The sequence below is a fragment of the Chelmon rostratus genome, chromosome 7, assembly GCF_017976325.1.
Source record: "Chelmon rostratus isolate fCheRos1 chromosome 7, fCheRos1.pri, whole genome shotgun sequence".
Classification (NCBI taxonomy): domain Eukaryota; kingdom Metazoa; phylum Chordata; class Actinopteri; order Chaetodontiformes; family Chaetodontidae; genus Chelmon; species Chelmon rostratus.
In genome coordinates, this window is record NC_055664.1 from 26554949 (window position 1) to 26582495 (window position 27547).

Below are 27547 nucleotides of genomic sequence, written 5' to 3' on the forward strand. Positions count from 1 at the left end.
GTGTTAATACATGATGTTCTTATTGGTAATTAACAAAAGGCTGAGGCTGTATTCGCAACCGCCGACTACATACTGACGATCGCTGTATGCCGTATGTAATATGAAACTGTTCAATCAAAAGCTGAAGGTAACAATAACACAGCTAATGTCAAACCACCACTGCTAATGCTCTAAAAAACAGAGAAATTATAAATGTGGATTTTCAGAATTTTCTGAAAAGATCAACATTTACCAGAGAGATAGGTAACATCTATCTGCTAGTATAAATCTTGTGACTAACCAGTCAGATAAAAGAGGAAAAATGTCTTGAATGTAGAAGAACAGTCAGGGTGAACAGCGTAAACCAGGGACTCTCCCGAGGTTGGAACTTCAAAGACTCAAATTATAATGGGTGTGGTCGGGGTGTGTGTGTGTGCGCGTGTGCGTGTGTACTTTGGGATTTTAACATGTATTCATGTATATGTGCGTTTAAGTGCTGACAAGTCTGGTCTGTAAAATATGTTAAAATATACATTTGAAGTCTGGGCCTTGGGTTTCATCTCATTACCATGACGACATGATGTTGGAGTCGACTGCTGACAGAATTCGATCTCTCCTCGTCGCTCACACCTCTTTCTCTCTGGTTTCCTTGTCGTGATCAGTCAAACCGGTTCATTGTCTCTGCTGGTGATTTAATTTCAGAAGACGTCAGATGCAGTAAACTCCTCGTCTTTCTTCCTCTTTTGTTCTTTTGTCGTGTTTTTGGCTAGCAGGTCACTGAACGTCTCCGCCTCTCCTTTCATCTGTCTCTTTGTCTCTTCCTGTTCATGTCTCTTAGTTATCTCCTGCCTCACTCCACACACACATACACACACAGGTTGGTATTGCCATGTGTGCGTGTGTCCCACAGTGTTGTGTGTGTATGTGCATTGTAACAGCGGGAGATCCAGGAACAGGCTCCGTGGCCTCCTCATGCCCAGTGACACTGAATGCTCCTGGACTACGACTGGGGCGGATCCCTCCTGCCGGCTCTGCAAGCTCAGCTAAATGTTTAACAAAGATGGAGGCAGAGAGGGAAGTGTGTTCCTGTGTGTGGGTGTACGTGCAACCAGCAAATTTGCACAGTTGAGGCGCTGGAACCACCAACGAAAAACCCACTGATCTATTGTCAAAATATTTGCCAGTTAAAAAATCAACTAGATTAATCAAGTAATCATTTCAGCTCAACTCCTGTTTGAAAAAGGAGGGAAAGGAGAACTGATGTTTCAACAAACCCAACTTAAAAAAGACTAACTTCTGGACTTCTAATTTATTCCTATTGGAAATGAGCAGAGGACAAATACCATATAAAGAAAGGTGTTTTGGCAATGCAACAAATATTTCAGATGTTCTCTCTACTACATTTTTGCCCTGACAGTGGGAATAAAGAGATGCAGTGCAGGAGGAGATAGTGAAGACTGTGCTGGGTTTAAAATGCAATGACATTCCCTAATGTGTGTGTATATATGCGTCAGAGAGGGTTAATGCATGCACGGATGGGTGTGTGTGCGTGAAGTCCTCTTCCAGTAAACGTGGCTGCAGAGGCTGACATGGCGTTTCCAGGAAGTGCTGACATTTAATGGCCACTGTCTCTTGAAATGTGTGTGTGTGGGCATAGTGTGAGTCTCTGTACATGTACATGGACATGAACATATACAGTGTCTGTCTGTGTGTTTGTAAGATTTTGGAAGTGACTATTGATTGGCTAACGGCCTTTTGTGCCTTTTGAAATGACTGTGTGACTAATAGACACATTCGGAGAGCAGACACACACACACATCCATGAACACATCCTTCTGTGAGTGCTGTGCTGGCTTCAGTGTTGTGATTGTGAAGCTCCAGTACATTTCAGAGAGATGTGACTCCAGCTGCAGTAATGTGTTTTTCCGGAGACTTAATATCAGGTTTTGAAGGCTGCTGCTGAGCTGCTGTGATAAAGACATGAGAGAATGAAATAAGAGCTGAGTAATTCTCCTTTTTAAAGCTGCAATAATCAATATTTTTCTGGATGAAATTACTCTTCAATGAAAAAGGGGGGTTGGTCAAAGCGAAAACAAAGAGAATTATCACCTGAATGCAGTTTCCTTCAGTTCTACACACTGTTTTATATCACTTCTCAGTTTTATTTGTATAATTGCTCCATGCCTGCACTCCTCAGCATACAGTTTTCAGGCGAGATTTCTCTAGGCAGATGAATCAGTAGCTGCTAAAATAGACCTGATCAAATATTGATCCTGCTACTGTGTGTTTTCCACCTCAGCCTGTTAGTGGTGCAGGGCTGCTCTCCTTCACCACAACCTACAGTACAGCAGCAGCATCTCAGGTGGCCGGTCATGTGAGCTGTCATGAATTAACCTTCATTCTGTGAGTAATTTAATGATGGGCCAAAATGGACTTGGCTATTGTTGGTTTTGTGTGTGTGTGTACTTGACCAAAGATCATTTGTGAGGGAAGAAGCACCACTGTACAATCAGAGTGGACTGAGTGTTTCTGGAGTTCCAACAGAGTGAGACCTCTTCTGTAGTAAAACTGTCAGCTGATCATGTCGAGTTGATGTCAGGAGTCACATTCCGCCATATTTAACTTCACAGATTTGAACCCGGATCTTTAGTGTTCAGATCAAGTAGCTCCTGAAATAAGAAATAAGGTGTGTCAGAGGCTACAGCTGTTATTTCAGTGTGTCAGGTATTTAGTCAACGTTTAGGCCAGTATAGGTAATCAGACTGGACTCTGTGTGGGAGTTGGTAGAGACCAAAAACAGAGCTAAAAGAGAGTGAATATTAGACTTAGATTCATCAGGTGGACACAAAGACGACTCTGCTGTCTGATGGATATGAAAACTGCTGGCTAACGTCTGTGCCATAACAATTCTGTATGGTGATAATCAGTTTGACGTGCTGTGTCGTTGGATTTGAAAAACCAACAGATTCAGAGCTGTAGAGAGTCTTTCACTGGCTGGACATGCAGGGTGATGTGGGTCGGAGAAACTGATAAGACAGGATTCACTGTGATGGGGAGTGAAAGCAAGGGCTGAGGGACAGGAAGGGTGAAATGGACAGAGACAAAAAGAGACCAAACTGATAGAGACTCTTTCTATAAGTTTAGAAAGAAGGGAAGGGAGAGATGAATGAAGCAAAAAGTCAAAGTTTAATAGGTGAAAGCATTGATGCAAGAAGGAAAAGAAGAAAAGGAAGGAAGGTAAAGACGCGATGGGAGGAGAAATGGAGGAGGAGATGACAAGTGGGAAAGTTGTCAGAGAAATGGATGGGTCAGACATGACAGCTCCGAGACACACTGTAATCATCCTGTGTGTGTGTGTGTGTATGTGTGTGTGTGTGTGTGTGTGTGTCTCTTGTAATTCTAGATATCATATAAGGTCTCTGACACTATGATATTTTCTCATCAGTCACACACACATACACACAAACACAGACACACACAGCACTCAGTCATAAGGGAAGTCTCTGCACACAGTAAACAAACACAGACTGTTTGTGTTGTGTTTGATTTGTTGATTCGTCGGTTGCTGTGCTGTGTTTGTCAGGTTGTGTTTGCTGGTTGCAGCTTTCTCTCCCGTCCTCAGTTACAACCCTTAAGGTTAAAGTTATCAAGAGATTAATTGATGTTATGTCTGATAATGTCTTATCCTGTTTTCTCATGCTGTGTGTAACTTAATGTTGTGTTGTTTCTAATCTAGAGCTGCAATGATCAGTTAATTAATGGACAGTCAATCAAAAGAAAATTAATCTGCACCTATTTTGATAATCGATTAATGTTTTCGGCCATTTTCAAGCAGAAATTCGGCTTGTTCACTCTCAGGATTTGCTGCTTTTCTTTGTTATTTATCACAGTCAATGAAGAGTCTTTGGGTTTTGGACAAAAGACTTTGAAGCAACCTGAAGACATTTGAGATTTGAAGATTTAAACATGTGTAAATTACTGTTGTGTGACCTCATATGCAACACTACACCTGTCAGTGATGATGACAAAATGATGATGGGGTCAAAGGTCAGGGGGAGACCAGAAACCGGTGGGGTTAGTTCCTGGCTCAGTGACACATTCTCAGGAGAGATGTCTGTATCTGGTTTAGGAACAGAGTCTCTGTGTGGTTGGGAAAACCCTCCGACTGCTGTGAAACTCACATTACTCATCCTACACTGATCATTTTTAGAAGGGCAGTTGACACACGCGGTCTGTGTTTGCGCGTGTGTGTGTGTGTGTGTGCGCGCGCGTGCAAGTGTGTGTGTGTGCCATGTAGCAGACAGTGTGGGTTTGTTTGATAACAGGTCTCTGCTGAAACTGACAGTACTGTCTGAAATATGAGACCTCTGCTGTCACATCCCCTGTGTGTGTGTGTGTGTGTGTGTGCACGTGTGTGTGTGTGTGTGTGTATTAAGCTAAATACACAGGTTCGTGTGTGCTTTAGATCAGCAGACAACAAAGGGGACATCACTTCCCTGTAAACAGTGATTGTTTGTATGTGTGGCTGTAAACACACTCTACCTTTGTGTGTGTGTGTGTTTTTGTATGTGTGTCTGGGCGTGTGTATGTGTATTTTTGCCCAGCAGGCACAATAAACAGCTGTGTGTTTAAGTTTTCCTTTTGCCTTGTCACAAACTCTCTGTGTTTGCTGTATTTCCCACTTCCTCATGTGACTCACCTTGTGACATCATGTCATGACATCACTGTCTGCGAGAGGCAGGATTGGTCAAAAGGCCGACGGAGCCTCACACTCACAGTCACTCTCCTTTACTTGACTTAACTGTGTGGCTCCGGCAGTTTCTCTTCATGCAGAGAGATTTCTTTTTATGTTGTTTCTCTGTGGACTGAAGCTGTAACCATGTTTGTGTGTCTCTGCTAAGGTAAGATCTCACAGCTTCTTTGTGAAGGGGAAGTCATCAGTTAAAGGTATTTAAAGTGAAATGATGCTTCCCCCCCACGGGAAAGTGGGGGGAAGCATCATTTCACTAATTTGCACGTTGCCATCACATCCTTCAGCAGCAGCTGCTGATCAACGCTCTTACGCTTTTACTGAAGTTTTGTGAGAAAGTCTCCTGTTTGTGAAAAGAGACACAGTGAGAATTTAGTTTGGTTGTTTTTTATTTGGCTGAGCTGCAACTCCACAGAGACAAGCTTTCCATAAGTTCTTAAGTGATCTTTTTGGTCTTTTGCTTTATGCTGTGACTTTGTCACTGATTTAAGTCATGAGTTTGTTAGTCATGTTGAGCACTTCTAAGCTTGTGAAAACAGTTTTATTATGTCTTCTGTAGCTCTGGGAGAGTTTTGTCTGAGAAAATAACCCTGATAATGTCATCAGAGGGCGTTTCCAAACCTGTTTGTTTGTTCTGGTCCAAATCAGTGGGTGAGTTGATAAATGGTTCGGTTTTACTCAAATCCATGTGGCAAACCTTCCAACTTGGTGAAAGTGCAGCTCTAAAATGTTGGACTGACCCTTTAAAAACGGTTTGTTTTAGGGATGTGACGAGAGGATATCAGCAGAACACACTCAACAACTGAACCTTTTTATTCTACAAACATTTAGAAACATAACATTTAGTGTTACTGTGTTGGCTTATTGATGAATATAATGTAATGTAGCAGTCGCTTTCCTGACATGTGGACAAGGTGGAGGCACAGAACATTCTGCCACCATGGAGAGAGCTGCTTCCTCTGCTGAGCTCAGTATTTCCATAATGATGCTGGAGCTGCTGAAAGCACCTGCAGGGAGCTGTGTGTGTGTTATCAGTTAAAATATTAAATTCATTTATTTTAAATGATGAATCATCAACATCCCTAGTGCATCTGTCTGTCTGCCTGTGCGTCTGTCTGTCTGTCTGTCTGCCTGTCTGTCTGTCTGTCTGTCTGTCTGTGCATCTGTCTGTCTGCGTGTCTGTGTGTCTGCCTGTCTGTCTGTCTGTGTGTCTGTGTGCATGTTTGTTGATTTATTCTGTGTAGCTCTGACCCAGATAGACTATCCTTGTGGGACTCTGTGTCCACTGGAGCATTTAGCAGAGCAGGTTAGCTTGCAGCGTGTGATTGTGTGTATTTATGTGTGAGGGTGTTGTGTCATTAAAATGTCCCTCTGTGCCTCTCAGCTGTGTGTTCATATTCCAGGTTGCACTTACACAACAAAGTGTGTGTGTGTGTATGTGTGTGTCTGGTCATCTGGTCAATGTCGGTCATCCTTTGAACAGGCAGAAAGTTGTTCTTTTCTTTCTGCTTTTCTGCATCTAAGTCTTTAGACACACAAACACACACACACACACACACACACACAGACACGTTTTTTTCTTGTAGTTTGGGCTTTTGACTTTATGATAAAAATCACAATAAAATTTGTTTTCTCTGTATTTCTACTGAAGTCTAAATTAACTATTAAAGTCAAAAATAACATTTTTTTTTGGTGTTTTCTAATTTACAGCCTACTTTTCAACCAACAATATCTAATATCTTTATGCTATCTTTGTTTTTTTTTTTCTTTTATCATTGGGTGAAAATCCTCTTAAACTGTTGTTGAGCATAACAGGAAAATCAAGCATTTTGCTGATGAGTAGAAACATTCATACAAAGAAGGCAGGCAGGTTTATTTGTATAGCACCTTTCAACAGCAAGGCAATTTAAAGTCCTTACATAAGATATAAAAGCAGTAAGACAGGATATAAAAGAAACAAGACAATGTAAAAACACTATTATTAGGATTTAAAATGAGTCACAGTCACATAACATAGATAAAAGCTGAAAAATAATTAACCATATTAAATAGGAGAATAAAATCTACAGAACATCTGCAGTGCAGTATGCGGTATGAGCGAACGAGCGAGTTGCCTGTGATTGGCTGATTTCCCCGCCGCTCACCCTGCCTCCTCTGTGATTGGTGTGTTTCTGTGCAGGAGCAGCCGGCTGCAGCCTAGCTGAAGATGTCTGATAATGGGGAGGTCGAGGACAAGCCCCCAGCTCCGCCCATGAGGAACACCAGCACCATGATTGGATCCTGCAACAAGGACCCTGCCCCCCTCAACCACGGCTCCAAGCCCCTTCCACCAAACCCAGAGGACAAGAAGAAGAAAGACCGCTCGATCCGATTCATCCTGACCGGAGGAGGCGATAAGAGTGAGTACTGCCATCGCTGTGTGACAGTGTGTGAAGTGACCCCCCTCAGTAACTGCCAACACTCATGTTGCCCCTGAGCAAAGCACTTCAGCCCTTTTCATTACAGACAGGAGAGAGAAAGGTGCACGAGAGTGTGTGCATTGATGGAAAGCCCATTTCACACGTTTATCTTAACCTTTACGTGTTTTGACAGTTGTCTGTGTTTTACCTGGTGGGAACAAAGCAGCGAAACATCCAATTAAAGCATATAAAAGGTTAAAATTTCTCATCTTTATTGATTTTCAAATATATCTGGTAGACATAGCATTCAACTAGGAGTGAAACTATTTCAGCCACAAAATAACCTTTAAAGTCCATCATTTTACTTGCTTTTGTGGACATTCAGAATGCTCATATTTTTGTCAGAAGAATACAGACTGAAACCATAAAATCATGTGAATGTAGACAAAGTTTGTACATATAGGAGCGACCTCTGTGAGAATGATAACTACCAGAACCTGAACTGCTGGACTCAGAAATGATGCACGTTCCATTTGTGAAAGAAGCTTCAGAAGGTGTTGCTGCAAAGGCACATAAACCTGTGTGTCAGTATGTTTGGTCTCTAAGTGGTGCAGGTGGTGTTGCTGTCATGCTATCATCATAGCTAGCACTGTGTTACAAATCACACACCGAGGCCATGGGGAGTGATGTGAGCCAGTCCATAGAAAACCCAGAGTACTGTTCATCATTCCTGTCCTTCCTGCTGCGGTGCCCCAGGTTAAAACTTGCTTAATTTTCTTTAAATTCTTAATTGCCTCCTTGAGCGGTGCTACACAGCCACCGCTGCAGCTCCGACTGCCGGCTGTGTTAATACACAGGCCAAGTCAGCAGGTCAGAGTGCAATAACTGACTTCCAGAATACTGATGTGCTGTTGGTGTTACTGAAGAGAATTTCACCACAAAATCAACATTTTTTAAAATATCAGCTGTTGCATTTAGTGTATTTTCATAAAGTGACCAAAAGACAGAAAAAATAAGTTGGATTAGATCAACAAGTATGGGCAGGCATATGATCCTAAATCTAACAAACCACTTTACGTCAGTGGTTTGCATCATTGTTTTTATCATCATTACCTTCCAGGTCGCACCAGTTACAGCCTTTCATTTTTTAAACTGTGTCTGAATTCATTGTCTCTTCAGTTTTTATCAAAATCACATCGTTGCTGAAATAGATATCATGTTTTTATAATGAGACACTGCTTGATCAATAGTCAGCAAACTCCTCTGCCTCCACTTTCTCCGTCTCCCTCTGTGTCTCAGAGCAGTGTAGTAGAGTTTACATCAGCCTGGCCTTATTGTGTCAACACTGCTATCAGACGCTCTGCAGCAGAATTCAGCTCTCTGCACCTTCTCTGCAGCTTCTTTGAAGTCTGTTTTGGAAACTACTGTTTATCTCAACCATTAAGAAATGTACTGAGGTGTGGAAATGTGCTGGTAAGAAAAGAGGAGCCCTGTTCATGGAAACATGTTAGCACTCAATGTGTGTTAACAGACATGCTGTGGTTAGCGTGCTCAAGTCCAAAGCACAGCTGAGCCTGAGGCCAGCTGAGGCTGACAGAGTACAGATTAGCCTCGGTGCTTCAGTCAGTGTGGAGCAGAGTTTGAAAATCTGGACCTGAGATGTCCTGAACTGGTCACCGTACACAGGATGCCTCTGCTCAGAGGCCAGCAGTAGGATGGTTAAAAGCCAAGTGAAGCAGAACAGTGATGAAGAAGAGCGTGCTTGCTCTGCAAAAACTTGTCCTGGATGAAATGAGGCCAAAAATAAATATTATAATTAGCAGGTTACACTGTGACAGCAGTCTCCCAGCTTCTGGGTCCGTCCTGTGTGTTAATGATGTGGTGTTTTATCTCGGCCATGTAGTGTCAGTGCTGGTGGTAGGAACTTAACATGCAACACATATGTTCTTTTTTCATGTTTGCTTAATAATGGTAAGAACCATAACTTTATTTATATAAGCCATTTAAAACTATCATTAGGACAGTACATAGTCAGAGTCATTGAGTAAAAGTAACAAATGTAACAGCTAAAGGTATAAAACAATGGATAAAAGCAACACATAAAATAACAAATCAGGTAAGTTACATAATTAAGAAAAGGCCAAACTGTAAAAGCAAGTCTGGAGAGATGATTTAAAAGAGGCTGTGAATTTTCTAGATCCTCTGGTGGGCTATTCCAAAGGGTTGGAGGTCCAAACAACAAAGGCCCTGATCCCCTCGGTCTTCAGGCTTGACCGGGAAATAACTATCAGGGTCTTATCAGAGGACAGCAAGATGCAGGCTGTGAGTAGTTTTTTAGAAGCTCAGCCAGGTAGCTCCCTGCCACAGCATGCAAGGGCTTAAAAGTCAAGATTAAAAATTAAAATCAATTCTAAAATGAACAGGCAGCCAGTGAAGGGAGGCTGAAATATGAGATATGATCTTGCTTTTGTGATTTGGCGGCTGCATTTTGGACAACTTGAAGCCATGTAATCATGTTCTGCCCAAGGCAAGTAAACACGGCTTTACAGTAATCCAGACGAGAAGTGATAAAAGCACAAATAACTCTTTGATTTCATTAAAAGCAATGAAAGATCTAATTCTGGAGATATTTCTGAAGTGGAAAAGCACGAGTGAACCAACCTGAACAGTTCAACATGAACTGGAGGTTGAGGTTGTGATCTGAAGTGACACCAAAAGGTGGGTACAGCATGATGAGTTGTGAAAGTTTGCTGCCATCCAATCCTGAAGCACAGCTCGGCAAGTATCGAGTATCATCTACATAGCAATGAAATGACATGCCGTTTGATAATGAGTAAAGAAAAAAGAAAAGAAAATAGGTCCTAGAATGGAGCCCTGCAGCACCCTTTACTTGGATCAAGCTTGAGAGGAGGTAAAGCCATGAACAGACGCAGCAAAATGTTCTGTTAGAAGAATATGAAGAGAATCACTGGATGGCAGTTCTGGAGATACCAGCCAGTGTTTGTCTCCCCTATATCACTGAATCACAGTTATTAATTGGGGGAACAAAAAAAGTACAAGTAATTATGCTAGGCGAACATCCTGCTACAGAAAAAGTGTGCAGGCCATAGTCTTTACAACTCATACAACAACAGCATTACTTCGTAGAATTCAGATGCAGTGTACTGATCTAGTAGGAGAATCCCGAACATTCAGCAGAGCATGCAGTGTGTTTCAGCAGTACACATTGTATAAAAGACTGTTTACAGTATTCTTCTGCTCATTTAGACAGATGATTCTGGCCTTGTTGTGTCAGTGCTGAGAGCAGATGCACTCACTCATAATCTCCTTATAACCAGGCAATTATTTCTATTTCGTCATCCATAAAGTGACTCTGTACAGCGATGGATATACTGCACCTGCACTGAATCTGCCAGATAAACACCTGCTAGTGATGCGCCCCTTCTTTATACTGGATTGGCATTGAACTTTAGCGCTGAGTTAAGTAATCAGATTGATAATCGGCCAGATGTGACCGATCCACAGAGTTGGTGTGCAGCCTGTCGCCTCCAGCTTCCATTACTCCCTGACATATTACTGAATTATATTAAAAATGTCTTGTATTGTAGACACACTTTTGATGAACAATTGCTGTTCCACCTCATTGATAAATAAATTGTGTTTCCTCTGGCTGCTTCACAATAAAAGCCTCATGTTTCACCAGCTGAATGCTTTTAACAGGAAGCAGCAGCAGAATGAAATGCTGTGTTTGCCTTCGCAGTAACTTAACACAGCTCTGATACAACTGTAGGAGAGTGAACAATAACGAGTGAGGCCAATCTCATTGAGATAGAATTACAAACAGGAATGCTGGATCACAGAAGTGCAGTTTGATCCTGTACTGGAAAGACAGACCCAGCCGGTAACAATGAGAACTACTGTATAAAACTGACTCATGGAAGTAAAACAATGTTTGAGTGTTAATTCAACAATGTGATTGAGTCTGTTTGACCTTACCTTCAAACCACTGTACAGATAAGAGGAGCTGTGCTGTACCAGCAGCAGTTTTACATGGCTGGCCTACTTTAGACAATACATACGCATGTACTCACACACACAGTTTCTGCTGAAACAGGCTAGCTGTTTACCCTCTGCAGTCTTTGTGCTAAGCTGAACGGCTGCTGGCAGGAACAGATAAGAGAGTGGCGTCAGTCTTCCCATCTGGAAAGTGAATAAACATATTTTGAACTATTGCTTTAAGTATTTCATTTGTCTAATTTTCTAAAATACCATGTTTTATACTTAGTGTTTTTTGTTCTATATGCTGTTTCTGGAAGAGCAAACGTTTACCTGTTGACAAACTACCTCATCAAACACCTCCACACACAGGGACACATTACCCATGATGCTTTGTGGGAGGCTGGTGGTCCTGCACCATTGTTAGTCATCCCAGGGGGATGTGCTGCCTGTGATTCTCAGTAGAGTTTCCCAGAGGATCCCCTCACATCGTTTCCAACTTATGGCGTCTGCTTTGTCGTCCTTTTCTTCGGCCTCTCTTTCCTCACTCTTCCTGCATCTTCTTTCCACTCTCATTTTCCTCCCTTATATTTCATAATTTTCTCTCTTGTGTTTTCCTTCAGCTCTCCCTCTCTGTCTGCTTCTGTATTTCTTCGTTACTTCTTTTTCACTACAACGTATTTCTCTCTGGATTTAAGACCTTTCCAGGAATGTTAATGAGCCTGAATCTCTTTGAACCTCCCATTTAGGATTTTCTCTTACAGTCGGTTTAATTATTGAATTGGTGCAGCATCTCAGCTGCTCCTCTGCAGCCTTTGAGAGCCAAGTTAGGACTCTAAAGCCTTTTGTCTGTTTGTCCTTTTTCACTTGTACGCCTTTAGTGGAACAAATGTATGGCTCATGAACACCACATCATGTTTATTACTATGTTTGAGTTTCCTCAGCCAATCCGAGGTGATGTAAAACCAAGTTTTCTGTTTTTTTCTTTCAGCCTATAAGAAGAAGGAGCGTCCAGAAATCTCTCTGCCATCTGACTTTGAACACACCATCCATGTCGGCTTCGATGCAGTTACTGGAGAGTTTACTGTAAGTGTGTGTGGTATTGTGTGTTCCTTCCCTTGTGTGTAGTAACACTCCTCAGTCAATTTACTGAACACAACCGCAGTGTGTGTCTTTGGTGTGTATTTGTGGTGTGTTTACATCACTCTTTAATTGCTTACCAAAGGACCCATGTTCATTGTTGCGTGCAAGTGTGTGTCTGTGTGCATCAGTGTGTGCGTGTCTGTGCGTTTGATACACACACACTTGGCAAATGAATGTTTTAAATAATCACATTAGACAAAGACGCCTTGTTTAGCTGACTCACTTGATCTGCCTGACCAAGCTTTTAGCTGGGAGTTAAACCGTGTGTGTGTGTGTGTGTTTGTGTGTGTGTGTGCTACTCCTTCCTTTTCTGTAATCTGGGACATTCCTGCTTCTTACTTCAACACCCATCTATATGCAAATTAATCTTTGTCATTTTGACTCAAAGCAACACAAGCTAAATATAATTCAGTGAGTAGAGCAGTGTACGGAGACGTTGGTCATATGGATGAGATGATGGTTTAACATGAAGGAATTATGAGACCTGAACAGAGTGGATGGATGGAATAATGAAGCAGGAAGTGGACGAGTGTGAGTGATGGACTGACCCAGACAGACGAGTTGAAGAGCTGGAAAACAAGGAGATGTGACCCACTTATGAGGAACAAATATGACAAGACTGCAATGTTAGGAAGCCTCTGTGTGTATGTGTGTGTGTGTGTGTGTGTGTGTGTACTATGTAAATGTTGCTGAATTGTCTGAAACGCACTGTTCATCATAAAGCAATGTAAATTTGTCTTTGACACAGCTCCTAAACAAGTGAAAAACACAATGTGCATATGGAATATAAAAAGTGTGTGTGTGTGTATGTGTGAATGTGTGTGTGTGTGTAGGGCATGCCAGAGCAGTGGGCCCGGCTCCTGCAGACGTCCAACATCACCAAACTGGAACAGAAGAAGAATCCTCAGGCTGTTCTCGATGTTTTAAAGTTCTACGACTCAAAAGAAACGGCCAACAGCCAGAAATACATGAGCTTCACAGGTACAAACACACAAACACACCCATGCACACACATGCACATCTTCCGTCTTCCCTCTGTTCTTCTAATTTCTCATTGTGTCGTTCCCTGCAGATAAAAACACAGATGCATACAGCTCCTCCACCACAACGGTAAGTCACAACTCATCCCTCATACAGGCACATGAGACTGAGATTAGACATCAGTCGACCAACTAATGATACTAATTATAGTTTCCCAAATTATGTTTGGGTTTCTGCTATTAAGAGACTAAGACTAAGTGAAACACAGGTGTTAAAGTCCACAACTGACCGGTAGATCCTTGTTCACATGGTGCTTTTGAGGGTAAACAATTTGAAGGGAGATCATCTTGAGGGGAAATGGAGCCTGGATGTAGTCTCTCGGGGTAACAAGGAATGAAAGCTGCAGTGTTAGACGATGAAGAGATTAAATAAAGGAGCGGAGGAGATGAGGTTTAAGCTCCCGGTTGACAAAGCAGAGGGGATGCGATGTCGGTGGAGAGGGAGTAACTGACGGGGTGAGATGAGACAGAGAGTGATAGAAACGGAGAGGTGAGAGGAGAACAGGAGGAGAGCAGCATATATTTTTTAGTGTGATCGCTAATTTGAAGTGCAAGTCAGCTCTTAAACTTACTTATTTGATATGATGATTGTTTTTTAAGGTTATGTCCAAAAAAACTAACAAATACCTCAAAATACTAAAACTGGTGCAGCAGCACTGAACAGCAGACGACTGAAAAGACACGGAAAGCACTCAGGATGTATATCGAAGGAATAGTTTGACATTACTTGAAATGTAGTGAGCAGCCCGTTAGCTTAGCATCTAACTTCCATAAAACATTGTACACTTTTTGTATGAATTAAAGAAACATGATATAACGTGTTAATCAGGGAGCTTTAGAGGTGCAGGGCCCTTTATTTTGTCCCCTTTGGACAGAGCCAGGCTAGCTGTTTCCCCTCTGTTCCAGGTCTCTATGCTAAGCTAAGCTAAGCTAACCCGTTGCTGGCTGTAGAGTGGCATCAGTCCTCTCATCTAACTTTTCCTTTAATAGGATTTTTTTTTGCGTTTTTTAGGTAAATTGTTGGATGGAAGACTGTTTTTCTATATGTTTATTGCTTAATGTCCATTGAGCATATATTGAGATATTAATATTCTGAGTCCTAAAATGTACTAATACGGTATGACATGTTACCGCTTCAAACGACACAGGTATTCTACCTGATGTGTGGGTAGATGTGTTTTGATTGGCCAGTGCATTTCTAATACATCTCTAAACTCAGTGATTCTTCTGGAAATGAATGAAGAAGCTTTTCTTGCAGCAGCAGCAGAAATGTTGTCTGACAGGTGCCTTTAAACAAAAAGAAGTGTAGAGGAAGTGATGATGATGATGCCACTGCTAGAGATACACTCCTCTTCCTCTCCCTCTCTCTCTCTCTCTCTCTCTCTGCATTGTGAATCAGCACCTTTTCCTCCTTTCACCGTTTCCCTGTTTCTGCAGCTTGGCCGCCAGCCGAGCATTAGACTCTTAGAGAGAGATAGAGGAGAGAAAAAGAGAGGGATGGAGAGGAGGACGTGTGGCCAGACATGACCAGAGCTCTCAGACATCAACGGTGATGACGAGAGGAAGGCGAGGGAAGGGAGAGAAAAAAGGGAGAAGAAACAGAGAGCGAAACAAGGAGGAAAGAAGGTGAAATTCAAGCAGAGAAGAAGCGCTAAAGGCCTTGGGGAGGACCGGTAGCATGATGACGGGGTGAAGCAGTAGAGGAAGTGACAGTGACAGTAGGAAACAATGATGGGTCTGGTATCGCTGTTGGCTCACGTGACGATGATGTCACTAAAGCCCCGCCCTCTCCCCCTCTATGACTTCACGCAGAGCTCCAAGGCCGTGTCGGAGACGCCCGCCATAGCGACTGTGTCCGAGGATGAGGATGAAGACGAGGCCGAGCCACCGCCAGTGATCGCCCCCCGACCAGAGCACACCAAATCAGTAAGGACACACACACAACTAACAGCTTAAACCAAACCAGAACACTAATGTAGTCCAGCCCTCTCCTAACCTCCCACACTGTAATCCTAAATCTAACCTTACAACAACAAACTTAACTTTCTTCACTTTCAAACAGTCCTCTGAAGAAGTGAGAACTGGACAAAATGTCTCACACACACACACACAAACACACGCATACGCACACACACAGTGTAGTTCTCCATACATCACCTCTGTCCAGGTAGCACTCAGTCATTAGATTTTTCTCACCCATTAATCATGAAATGGACCTGTGTCTGCCTCACTTCAGCTCTCTGATAAGACCACAGGGACCTGTGTGTGTGTGTGTGTGTGCGTGTGTGTGTTTGTGTGTGTGTGAGAGAGTGAGGCAGTCACAAGAGACGCAGAGGTTTTTTTTATTTAGAAACACTTTTCTAAGAAGCTTTATGTTCTCTGCTCAGTTAAGTCAGCACTACACACACACACACACACACATATACATACACGCACACACACGCGCACACGAACACACACACACACACAGTCAATGTGAGAATAGAATTTAAGAGAGATTTACTCTGACAAGAGGCCTCACTCTCAGACATATGTTCAGGGCTGCAGCTAAATATCATTTTCATAACTGATTAATTGATTGATTGAAACAGATTCAGTTTATCATCATTTAAGACAAAGAAAAGCAGTTGAGAAGCCCCAAATGTTTCTATCAAACAACAAATCAGTTAATTGACTAATTGTTTAACATGCTTCTTTTTATCCTCATGAAAAACGATCAGAGCTTTCCCTTGAAATTATTACATTACTGTCATGTAACTGATTTTAATGAACTGTAACTGTCACAACATCACAGTTTTCTGATCATCTCGCCTTTATATCCTTCATCCCTTCCAGACACACATAGACACTCCTGGCAATACACACACACACACAAATACACACACACACACACACACATTGTTGCTCCTCTCTCAGACAGGTTGGCGGTTGAGAGGCTGCTTCCATGGCGGCACTGCCGTTCCCACGGTGACCAGCCTACTAGTGCACCTGACTGGAGCTTCCACTATCATTATCACACACACACATGCACACACACACACACACACACACACACGCACACGCTGGTCTCTCTGTTGTTATTCGTCTTTTCATCCCGACAGTCTGAAAGCGCAGCAGGACTCGAACGTCTCACAGCTCAGTTACAGCACTTAGTTTAACTTTATGTACACTTAAAGATCAGCGTTTTCATCACTGACAGCCTGGTCTTACAGTTAGCACAAGCTACATATGACTAGACAGTATATGACGATAAGAATATGAATATTTTCAATTACTTTAATGTAAAGATTTTTATTGTGATTGTCATGAAATTATGGTTTTTGATCATTTCGAACTGTCTTACTTAATAAAATTTAATTTATCATTCAGATATACACTCGCTCAGTGATTGAGCCCCTCCCTCCTCCTCCGACCAAAGATGCTGCGACCTCCCCCATCTCTCCACCAACGGCCGCTGCCGCCACCCCTGCACCCCCTGCAGAGGGCGCTCCCAGCAGCCCTCCCAGTGCGAGCCCCGCCCCCGGGCCTTCAGTGCCCCGCCCCCAGGACAAAACCAGGAAGAAGAAGATGTCGGACGAGGAGATCCTGGAGAAACTACGTAAGATTCATTCATTCACTCAAATATACACGAAGACATACAAATTGATGTAATAGTGATTGCTGAAGTAATTTGGCATTTAAAAATCATATTACGACAAAGGCACAAAACACTAAATGGCCAAAAGTGTGTGGACACCCCAGATATTAATATTCTGAGTCCTAATATGTACTAATACGAATGTTACAGCTTCAAATGACACAGGTATTCTACCTGACACGTGTTTTGGTTGGCCAGTGCATTTCCAATACACTAAATGGCCAAAAGTGTGTGGACACCCCAGTTCACACAATGTACCTTTGGTCTGGGGGTGTTTTTCTGGTTTGGGTTACTCTAAATGATGAAGCATACAGTGATATATTTAGACTACAGTGTCCCTACAACAGTTTGGGTCCATCACTTTCCTGTTTCAACATGACAATATACCCATGCCCAAAGATGGGTCCATACACTTTTGGCCATACAGTGTGTGTAATGATGTTCTTTACATCAGGGGTTTGTTTGCACCTTTTAACTTCAGAGACCAGTTTTGTGAGAAGCTCCTGTTCTGAAAAAAACGTGTGTGCTAAAAAAAGAGAGACCCTGAAGCACTGCTCAGATTTTATTTATAGAAAAAGAAAAATGTGTAGCTACTCCCTGGAAAACATCTCTGAAAGTTGAGCTGAAGAGAAGCAGTGGCTCCACATGGATAGAGGTGGAAATGTCCTCTGTGAAACTGATGTCATTCAAAGTTCAAGGTGCCGCACTGATAGGACATGGGAAGATTAAACCAATGAGCTGCGACCAGTTAGGAATCCATCGGGGATGTGATCAAAGTGTTTTAATCTTACAAAGTCTCTTACATACTTGAACATTTTGTCTTAATTAAACTGTGCCTGTACTGTACATACAATGTACACAAATTGCACGGCAACATGTTTACATATTGATATTAACTGTTTACTGAATGTTGATATTTTAATATCATATCAACATTGGCATTGTATCGTATATCCTGTGATTTGTAGGTATTGTGTCTATAGATAGTCGTTACCCCATGTCCAGAGTCTGTAAGCGAAGCATTCTGATGCTGTTTTTGCCTGCTATAGTTCAGTGAGGGCAGAGTCTCCGGTGCTAATTTTAGTTTGGACAGGCTGTTTCATCACATTCTCTTTATATGCACACTTCAGATGGTTTGAATTTATTCTAGGCCCATTTCACCAACATGATTTTTAAACAGTATTTTATTATATTTCTAACTAGTACAACTCCGAGACAGTACTGAATATTAGATTATAACATCCCATATATGTGATGAAAAAATGTTCTCTTGTGAATTTTAACTGGGGAGTGTTTACTCTTCCATGATCTGCACACATAATGCTGTGCTCATTATTGCTTTAGGTCTCCGTATCATTATGAAAATACTGGTCTTATTGTGTGGTGTGTTTGCCAAAGTTGGTGAGGCGCTGTGAAAGATGTTACATAACGTTATCACTTCTAACAAAAGAAGCTGCCTGCAGTCTCTCACAGCGTTCCACTGATCCTGTTTAAGACTTCAGTCCCAACATGGTGGCCCAGCTGTGCTGTCCTGACACTCAGTGATGGAGCTGTGTTAGCTCGGCCACAGCTTAACTATACAGACTCACAACCTTTCCTCTTAAAGCTCTCCTCCACTAACAGTTAACACGAGCGATTCAAAGTCAAACTCAACATTCACACACACAGGCAGTGCCTGGTATTACACAAAAGTCTTTTATTTTTTAGCAACATCTTGCCATATTGAAGCCCAGATTTTATCATGACATCCATGAGTTTCGTGTCCTAAAGTTGTCAAACGTTTTCTGCATTTTACACCGTGTGCATTAGTATATTTCACCTCTGTAATGTATGAAATATGCAGAATGAATTAACGTTCACACACTTCCCTCTGACGATATATAACGCAACAGGTTTAATATGTGAATGAGTCACGAGCAGTTAAAGCAGTTTAGCGTTTAACTCTTATCTATCTGAAATCAAGTAGTAATTCCCCACAATTAAAGGGGGCTAATGTAATCTTTAAAGTCTGTATGTATTTAAAGTCATGGCCCAACCCTTCAGAGTTGAGGCTCATATTTAAAGTTTCTTCCCCATACTGAAATGTGTTGTGAATTTCTAACCCGTGAATAAAAGCCTGTATATTTTTTAAAACATGCCCCACGCCTGTCCAGATGTGCTCAGATCTCCCTCTGCTGGTAAGACCAGGATACTGCCTGTCTGTCTGTCCGTCTCTCCGATCGACAGACCCGATATCCACTGTCCCCGCCCCCACTGTCCAATCCTCACGTCTGATTGGTCGTCCCCTCTCTTTCCATCATCCAGTCTCCTGCGGTTACAGAGTGACTCCGAGTTTTGTCCTCTAATCACTTTCCTGCTGTGGACTCTGATTATTGCAGACAGAGCCCCTTCAGCTCTTTTCTTTCTGTCTGTCTTGGTTTCTTTCCTTCATGTCTTTCTTTCCATCTTTTCTTCTTCCTTAATATTTTTATTCTTTCTTTTCTCATTGATTCCTTCCCTCCATCTTTTCATTCTTTCTTTCTGTTCGGTCTTACTGTCCCAGCTGTTTGCCAGTTTGCTTTTCTTTTCTTTCCATTTTCTCTTTTTCCTTCCTGAACTGACTGTTTTTAATTTACATCTCCATCTATTTTTATTTTTATTGTGTTTTTTTTTGTCTCATCCCTCGTTCCTTCTCTTCATCTTCTTTTCCCTCAGCTCTTCAGCATGCTGCATTGACCTGAGTGTGATGAACATAGAGCAGAATTTGGATGGATAGAAAGACACCAGACTGTTCTATCCATTCAAATTCAGCGGTACTGTAGAATCAACATATAAATACCATTCAGCTGTGGATCATAGGGTCGGATTTCCTTTATCTTGCTCTCTTTCAGATCCATATGCGTTGCTGTTGTGATCAATCAATAAGTGAGTTTTTGCTTCTTTTTCTCTCTTTCTTTAACTCAGGGACGATTGTAAGTGTGGGAGACCCCAAGAAGAAATATACACGCTTTGAGAAGATCGGGCAGGGGTAAGTTATAGATCTGTCATGGCCGAGGTCACATGTCAAGTCTCCTGCTATTGTTTCAGACGCTCAGCATGTGCATTATGTAAGTGTAGCATCACATTACATCAATAGATATAATAGTCAAGAAGTTTTTTTTTGTTCTCATCTGCATTGCAAAGAAAGATTTCAGGGAATTTTTCTTTGAAAGGGAATTTCTCTAATAACTTTTTCATAATATTGACTCCTGAATGTTATTTGTATGAAGACTCAGCAGGTGTGACAGTTTTTCTTGCAAATATTCATGTTGTTTCTTCAAGTGACCTGTAAGAAACAAAAGTTTTCATCCAACAAAGAAATGATTAGAAATAACTGGAGCTCTCTGCTGTCTGTTCTCAGAGCGTCTGGGACTGTGTACACAGCTATAGACATCGCTACAGGACAAGAGGTGGGTTTCCTTTATCAGCCCTCCCTCCTCCCTTATACACGTTATTTTCATTCAAATCTACAAGTGAACAAAAGTCAGAGGATCACTGAAGTCAGTAGGATTCATCTTCTGAGGACCATGAATGTACACAATTTTGTGAAAACATCCACCCAATAGATCAAAAACAGTGCATAGATACATACATGTACATACATACTGTACATCAGTAAACATCCAACAGAAGGTTTCAGTTTTTGTAAAGACTCAAATTGAAAGCTGCTTTCGGCTCTTCAGAGCATCCACGATGAACGTACCAACAGAGGAAAGCATTAAAAAGCAGGAACTGACATCCTGAAATCAAAGAGGAAGTAGAGGGGGCATGAAGTTCACTTGGATGATGAAGACGACTCTGTACAGTGTTGTGCCTGTTTAAAGGTCAGCTGAAAGGCCAGAATCTACCGCAGGTTTCAAGTAAAATTAAGCTGAACAACGATGCTGAAGTGGGTTAAAAAGACAACTGTGAATTTAGGGAGAAATAAAGCTCAAACAGAATGCCTTTGTTAAAGTTTTGAGGGTTAGGGCAGACGCTAGATGTTAAAGGATTAAAAGGAAGTTAAAGGTATGTAGGTCCATCCAAGGTGTTCATCCAAGAGAAGCAAAGAGACTTGAGGGAAGAGGACAGTGAGTTCGGCTGGAGTTTCCACAGTGAGAACATTGTGGCAGTAACTGGTTTTAAGTCTGGCGTCAATAGCTGTGACTTCCAGGTTAATATTAAAGGAGCCCAGCTCGTCTGCCATGCTAATCCTCCTGCGTTTCACTCTCTGAGGATTAGTCTGTGCTCAGTTTTTAATGTCTGTCAGGCGGCACTACCTAACAACCTTTTACTGCCTTTGGATTTAGATAATTCTCCCTCCTCACGCCTTCTCTGGCTCGCTGTCTGTCACCTGTCATCACTTTCTTACCATTTTCCTTTTCATCCTGCGGTCTTCTTTTATTCCCTGTCACATTATCTTTTACTTTTAGTAAACCTGTCCATCTGTCTTTCTTTTATTGTACTCCTCCTGTCTTTCTCCAAACTCTCTGCCGTCGGTTTCTTTTCAGTTCTGTGTGAGTAATTTCCATGAATGTGAGTCTAACAGTCAAATATTTATCTTTTCTCTCAGGTTGCCATTAAACAGATGAACCTGCAGCAGCAGCCAAAGAAGGAACTGATCATCAATGAGATTCTGGTGATGAGGGAAAATAAAAACCCAAACATAGTCAACTACCTGGACAGGTTAGACACATTGCTTATTTTGCCAACCTGATGCACCAGATAGTTTGTTACATAGAATCATCTGGGAAGTCAAGGGGCAGGCACTTTCAAAGAATACTTGGCAGGCGATTGAACGAGCCATCTATCACCGCCTATCACTGGCTGTCAATCACAACAATGAGCCGTATGACTTAGTAAGACAGCGTAAGTCTGGCCGAAGTCAGTCAGGAGAAGAGCAAAAGCATCTTGTCCATGGAGAAAAGCCATCAGTTCCGTTCATTGCTCTTCTTTCGGTCAAGAAATACTCCCCAGTTCTGATATAACTGATACTATTGCAGCATCTACGCAGGCCTCTTCAGGAGCCGCCATTGTTGTTTTCAAACAAAAACTACGCCCACCCACACCTGCCACTGGTTCCTCACAGGAAGCTGATTGGCCACAAATACCTAATTTGAATCTTGGCGATCTGGTGAATGTGCAGATCAGTCTCTGATTTCCTCCAAAGAGCTTTACTCAAAGCTGCTGGGAGCAGCCTTTACTGATGAACTGAGAGAACTGCTCATAGAATGGGTGGGGTTGAACCCACTGCTATAGATGAATAAATCCCCTCACCATGTCTGCAGTGATTGGTTGACAGGTGACCAGTTTGTGTCAATAAATGGGAAAATATTCGTCAATATACAAGCAGGGAACAAATTAATAGAAGGAAGGAAGGCAGTCCTGTTTGTTTATGTACTCATGGAGGCTGCAGCTTTGGAAGAAGTTGGAGGATTATATTTAGTTTTGGCAGGATCACACTTGGCTGAGATCCTTCTGTTAATGTTGCTGTTCTGACAAAAAAATATTGACTGCACTAAATATGTGAAACAAGTTAAAAAACACATTCTGCTGCAAGATGAGCCAAATGTGAAACTCCCAGACTTTCCCTGGAAACACGTCTGATGTTCCAGATGTTTCACGAGCTGAAGTGAACTGTGAACCATCATCAGACCACTATGTAGTTGAAATGGCAACCTCTGCTGAAAAATGATGCCAACACGGAGGTGCCAAAAACTGCAGCTCTTCAAATGGCCACTAGAGGCTGGCTCCAAAAGTGAGTTAATCCCCATAGACCCCCATATAGAAATGCCCAATTTTAAAGGAGAAATGAACATGTTCACAGCCTGGTTCAAAAACAGTTCTGGTCTCGATAGCTAATTTACTCATGACAACTGTAAAGGGGTTGAACTTAAACTACAACTTTATATTAAGGCTTCAAGCTATGCATAATTAAGGGTGTGGCAGCTTTGAGTGACAGCAAGCCGCCATGTTTCAGCAGCCAGGCTTCATTCAGCCTGTCTCAGCTCCACCCACACTCCACCTCTTCGTCCATTTTTGGATTAGCCGAGAGTTTGGTGGAGTCAGACACTGCCGAGATGGCAATGGCCGGAGTCATTGTCTCTGAGCTCCAGAAAGCTTATGTTTTATGCTGTTTTATACAGTCTAAGATCCGGTTCAGGGTTGCTGCTGCCATGCCAACCCACTGGACATGTAGTAGGGGGGATGGGTGTCTGGTTGCCATAGTTACCTGTTTGTCTTCAGAGACATGAAGGAGCACATGCAAGACTGTAAGGTTGTCATCCCCATGGAAACAGCATTCTCACCATCACTGATTTACTGTGTGTGTGTCTGTGAGAGAGAGAAAGAGAGTGTGTGAGTTTTATAGGAATTAAATGTCAGCCAGCAGCCAAATGGTTTAGTCTACACCTGATTGCAATCAGTCTGTTTCAGTAATAATCTTAAAATAAAAAAATAAAATGAAAAAAGCAAAGTTTGGGTTCATGGGCAGTTAAATTTTATGGTACCGCTAACGTGCTAAGCCAATGTTTGCTTCGTTTTTCAGCCCCAGAGGTTGCGGCTTGGTTAAATATATCGAGTGCTGTCTGGTTGTGAAACACATTTCCGGTCTTCTAACGTCTGACAGAATCAGTTTAATTTAAATACAAGTGATATCATTAATGTAAACACCTGCATATATTGATGTTTTCCATAGTTACCTGGTGGGTGACGAGCTGTGGGTGGTGATGGAATACCTGGCTGGAGGTTCATTGACTGACGTCGTCACGGAAACCTGCATGGATGAAGCCCAGATAGCTGCTGTGTGCAGAGAGGTAGGAGACATGGAGACATTGTGGTTGGAAATGACTAAAAACACCCACTTTGACGCCGTCTCTCTGTGTTGGGTGAAAGAGTTTGAGATGTCCGACAAAAACAGGTTTTTTTTCAAGGAGCTGGCGGTGTACAGAGCTCATTTTGATACCAGGTATGGAGAATTAAAATGGCTCTGCTCAGCAAAGACCACCATATTGGGACATGTGGTTGGCCTCTCTGGACTCCCTTTGGACATTGCTGCAGCTCCTTTCACCTTTCACACTTCTCAGATCTGTTAGACTCGTTGGTCAGATGCTCAGTAACTGGAAACACCAAACATCTCTCTGTGTCTCTCCCTGTCTGTCTGTCTCTCTCTCCGTCTGTCTCTCTCTGTGTCTGTCTCTCTCTGTCTTTCCAGTGCCTGCAGGCGTTGGAGTTCCTGCACTCGAACCAGGTCATCCATCGAGACATCAAGAGCGACAACATCCTGCTGGGCATGGACGGCTCCGTCAAACTCAGTCAGTTCACAACATTTTTTTATTTCATTTTATCTACAGTAGATTTCTGAAACATCATGTAAAGGTTTGATTCAGACAGTAAGTTTCTTGATTGAGGTGTTCGTCTGAGAGAATTTCAGACGTTGGGAATACATGGACTCACTTTGTCCTCTCTCCTCCTCCCAGCTGACTTTGGCTTCTGCGCCCAGATCACTCCGGAGCAGAGTAAACGCAGCACCATGGTCGGGACTCCGTACTGGATGGCTCCGGAGGTCGTGACTCGCAAAGCCTACGGCCCCAAAGTGGACATCTGGTCCCTGGGCATCATGGCCATAGAGATGGTGGAGGGGGAGCCGCCCTACCTGAATGAAAATCCACTCAGGGTGAGGTGGTGTTTTGTTTACTGAATAGACTGACACACTGTTTTTCAAAATTCCTTTTCCACAGAAAGGTTTTGGCATTGTTTCTCAGTAAATATCCACAGTACATTAAGTTGGAAATGCTGCACATTTCTGCCTCACTGTAATTCTTAAAACCACCACTGGATGGCACCAAAGTAAAAGATTTGAAACTTCTACAGATGATTTTAAACGTGTGTGTGCATACTTACATGTGCTTCATGGCATGTAGACTCATATGTTGCTCATGTGTGTCGCCTAGGCGCTGTATCTCATAGCAACCAATGGGACACCGGAGCTGCAGAACCCAGAGAAGCTGTCGACGACATTCAGAGACTTCCTGAACCGATGTCTGGAGATGGACGTCGAGAAGAGAGGCTCAGCTAAAGAGCTGCTGCAGGTACAGCAGCTGTGTGTGTGCGTGTGTGTGTGTGTTTGACAGTTACAGTTCATCATCAGCTACATGATAGTATTGTAATATTTTTGAGGAAGACCTCTAATAATTTTTCAGGATAAAAAGTGATGTTAAACAATTAGTGTGTGAACATGAATACTGTCTGAGGACCAGATTCTGCTAATCTCATGAACCTTCCTGAGGAGGCATATGTTTAAATGAGCTAAAACCAAATCCTTCCTTGGCCAACTTATAAGCAAAGATGTACTTTTGTTATTTGGACACATGAAAAGTTAAGACAGAATCCTATAATGAAAGATAAGCTGAGCTGTGAGTCACTCTAAGATGATGATTGAGGTTGCCTACTGCTGCACATGATGACCAGTTTATCATACTTCAAGCTGGCTTCATCACCCCTCTCTTTGGCAGCCTTCAACTTGGCAACAGCTCTTTCCTCCTCAGCTGCACAGCCTCTGTCTTGAAAGCACAAACATTTTACATGTTTCCCAGGCTGTCCATCCTCCTGGTACTGGCCAACTCTCTGGGCCTGCTCAGTATCAATATTTGTGCCATCTAGTCCCAGGATGCTTCAGAGCCTTTGTCGAACCCTCTTCTCAGATTCACTTCAGTTCTCTCTTTTCGCATCTGTAACCCCATCAGTTAGTCCTCCTGTACTGATTTTCAGTGTAGTCCAGACTTGACACTGATGTGGTGCAACAACTTCCTGTAGTAATGCTTTGCAGTGAGTAAAAACAGAAGCAGAGGGCTAAATGAGTCTGGATGAGGAAATGTTGGGAAGACGTACTGATGAATTCATCCAGATGTTAACCTCTAAATATCAAACATGTTTGAAATTATCAGGACAACCTCATTGAGTTTAAGACTGGATCTGTAAACCGCTCACATTATCAGATAATCTGGGGCAAGCACTGGCACCGACCCTGGTCCCAGACCAGATTTCTCCTCAGACCGTCAGGAGGAGACTGCGTCTATTGTTAGTTTACACGTGCTGTGGACAGTTGTGAAGGACGGCCACTCTGCACATTATAGCAGCATTTTATTTCATCTGAATAATCTACATTTTAGCTGAATGATCAATCAGCTGGTAAACTAATTTTAGAATCAGCCTCTCTGTTGCTGTAAATGCTGTGTCTTGTACAGTGAACTGAAATATTTCTCTTTCTTTTCTCCACCTCAATCCCCTCCCTTCTCTTTCTCCTCCTCTGTTTCTCCTCTTCCTCTCCCATCATCTCTCTTCCCTTCCCTCCTCTCCCCTCTTTCTCTCTCTCTCCCTTCTCCTCTCCCAGCATCAGTTTCTGAAGATGGCGAAGCCTCTCTCCAGTCTGACCCCTCTCATTGTGGCTGCCAAGGAGGCTGCCAAGAACAACCGCTAGCGAGCTTTGCACTCATTATTTGTCTCTGTCTCTTTCTCTCTCTGTCTACCATCCCTTCATCCTCTCTCTTCTTTCTCCTTTTCTTTTTTTCTGGTAGATAGGAGGGTGGTGATGGCTGCCGGCTTGGTTACAAACCCTCTGAATGCCTACAGTCTTTCTCTCCCTTCTTTTTTTCTTTTGTAACCTGCACCACCTGCTCCTGCACCCTGTGACCTCGGACCCCAAGCTTGACCTCCCTAACCCCCAAACCCCCCAACCTTGACAGGGACAAGGAAGAGTAGTTCCACCCTATAACTTCTTTTTCAACACTCCACGGGACTCGGACAGGAAGATAAGGGGCCAACTGAATGACATCAGCAGTCGATCTGTGATCGAGTGATGTCATCACTGACATCAACGCCCCCTCAGCCAGTACAAACCACCCAAATGAGAGGGAGAGGGTGTTTCAACAGAGCCCAAAGACTCATGGGAGTTTTTTTTTAATGAATGTTTGTTTATTTTTTCTACCTTGTCTGTAAAAGCTCCAGACCACGTCCTGCTGCAGACTGTGTGTGTGTGTGTGTGTGTGTGTGTGTGTTAGCTAAGGTCCTAGCTTCCTGTAATGCATCTATGGGTTCCAGTGGGATTTATTTCATCATCATCTGTCTTTTTTTTTTTTTTTGATCAACTTTTCTGTGTGGGTGTGAGTCCATTGTAGCGTTACCTTCTGTAGTTTTTGACACAGAGCAGATGAGGTTTGGTTCTTTGTTGTGTCTGCAGTGTGAACTGTGAGTTAGAGATTATTAATATTAATTATAAAAAAGGAAAAGCGTGCCCGGAACCATCGATGGACTGAGTTTGGACAGATGAGGTTTTCCCTTCAACACAGTGAACCTGTTTCCGAAAGAAACATTTTCTTTTGCTCTAGAGGTTTATAATTTTATGAGGTTTTATCATGGTAAATAATTCCCAGTTGGTGATATTGGACCAGCATTTCACACGACACAGGTACCTGCAGGGCTCCAAATGAGACTCGGGTTGCAGGACTAGTTCTTAGTTCTGTCAGAGACGATGGAGCCTGTTAGAGGAGAGATCAGAGAAAAGTACAGAGAAGAGAGTGGCCTTTCTGCCTACATTACCCACAATGCA

At 42.5% G+C, this 27547-nt stretch overlaps 1 protein-coding gene across 1 annotated transcript; it reads left to right on the plus strand.

Annotated features, from left to right (window-relative positions):
* Positions 1 to 4758: 4758 nt before the first annotated feature.
* Positions 4759 to 26934, plus strand: pak1 (p21 protein (Cdc42/Rac)-activated kinase 1). Its single transcript, XM_041940320.1, has 15 exons — positions 4759 to 4880; positions 6909 to 7128; positions 12116 to 12210; positions 13101 to 13248; positions 13340 to 13377; positions 15120 to 15233; positions 16677 to 16905; positions 19888 to 19951; positions 20324 to 20372; positions 21515 to 21627; positions 23639 to 23756; positions 24155 to 24254; positions 24420 to 24616; positions 24894 to 25031; positions 26333 to 26934. The coding sequence occupies exons 2-15, from the start codon at positions 6936 to 6938 to the stop codon at positions 26417 to 26419; spliced, it is 1683 nt and encodes a 560-aa protein (XP_041796254.1). The 5' UTR covers positions 4759 to 4880; positions 6909 to 6935; the 3' UTR covers positions 26420 to 26934.
* Positions 26935 to 27547: the final 613 nt, after the last annotated feature.

Coding starts and splice junctions, on each gene's coding strand:
- pak1 (XM_041940320.1), top strand. CDS start 6,936: ATGTCTGATAATGGGGAGGTCGAGGACAAGCCCCCAGCTCCGCCCATG. Junction 15,234..16,676: donor GACCAGAGCACACCAAATCA/GTAAGGACACAC, acceptor TTTATCATTCAG/ATATACACTCGCTCAGTGAT. Junction 25,032..26,332: donor CAGCTAAAGAGCTGCTGCAG/GTACAGCAGCTG, acceptor CTCCTCTCCCAG/CATCAGTTTCTGAAGATGGC.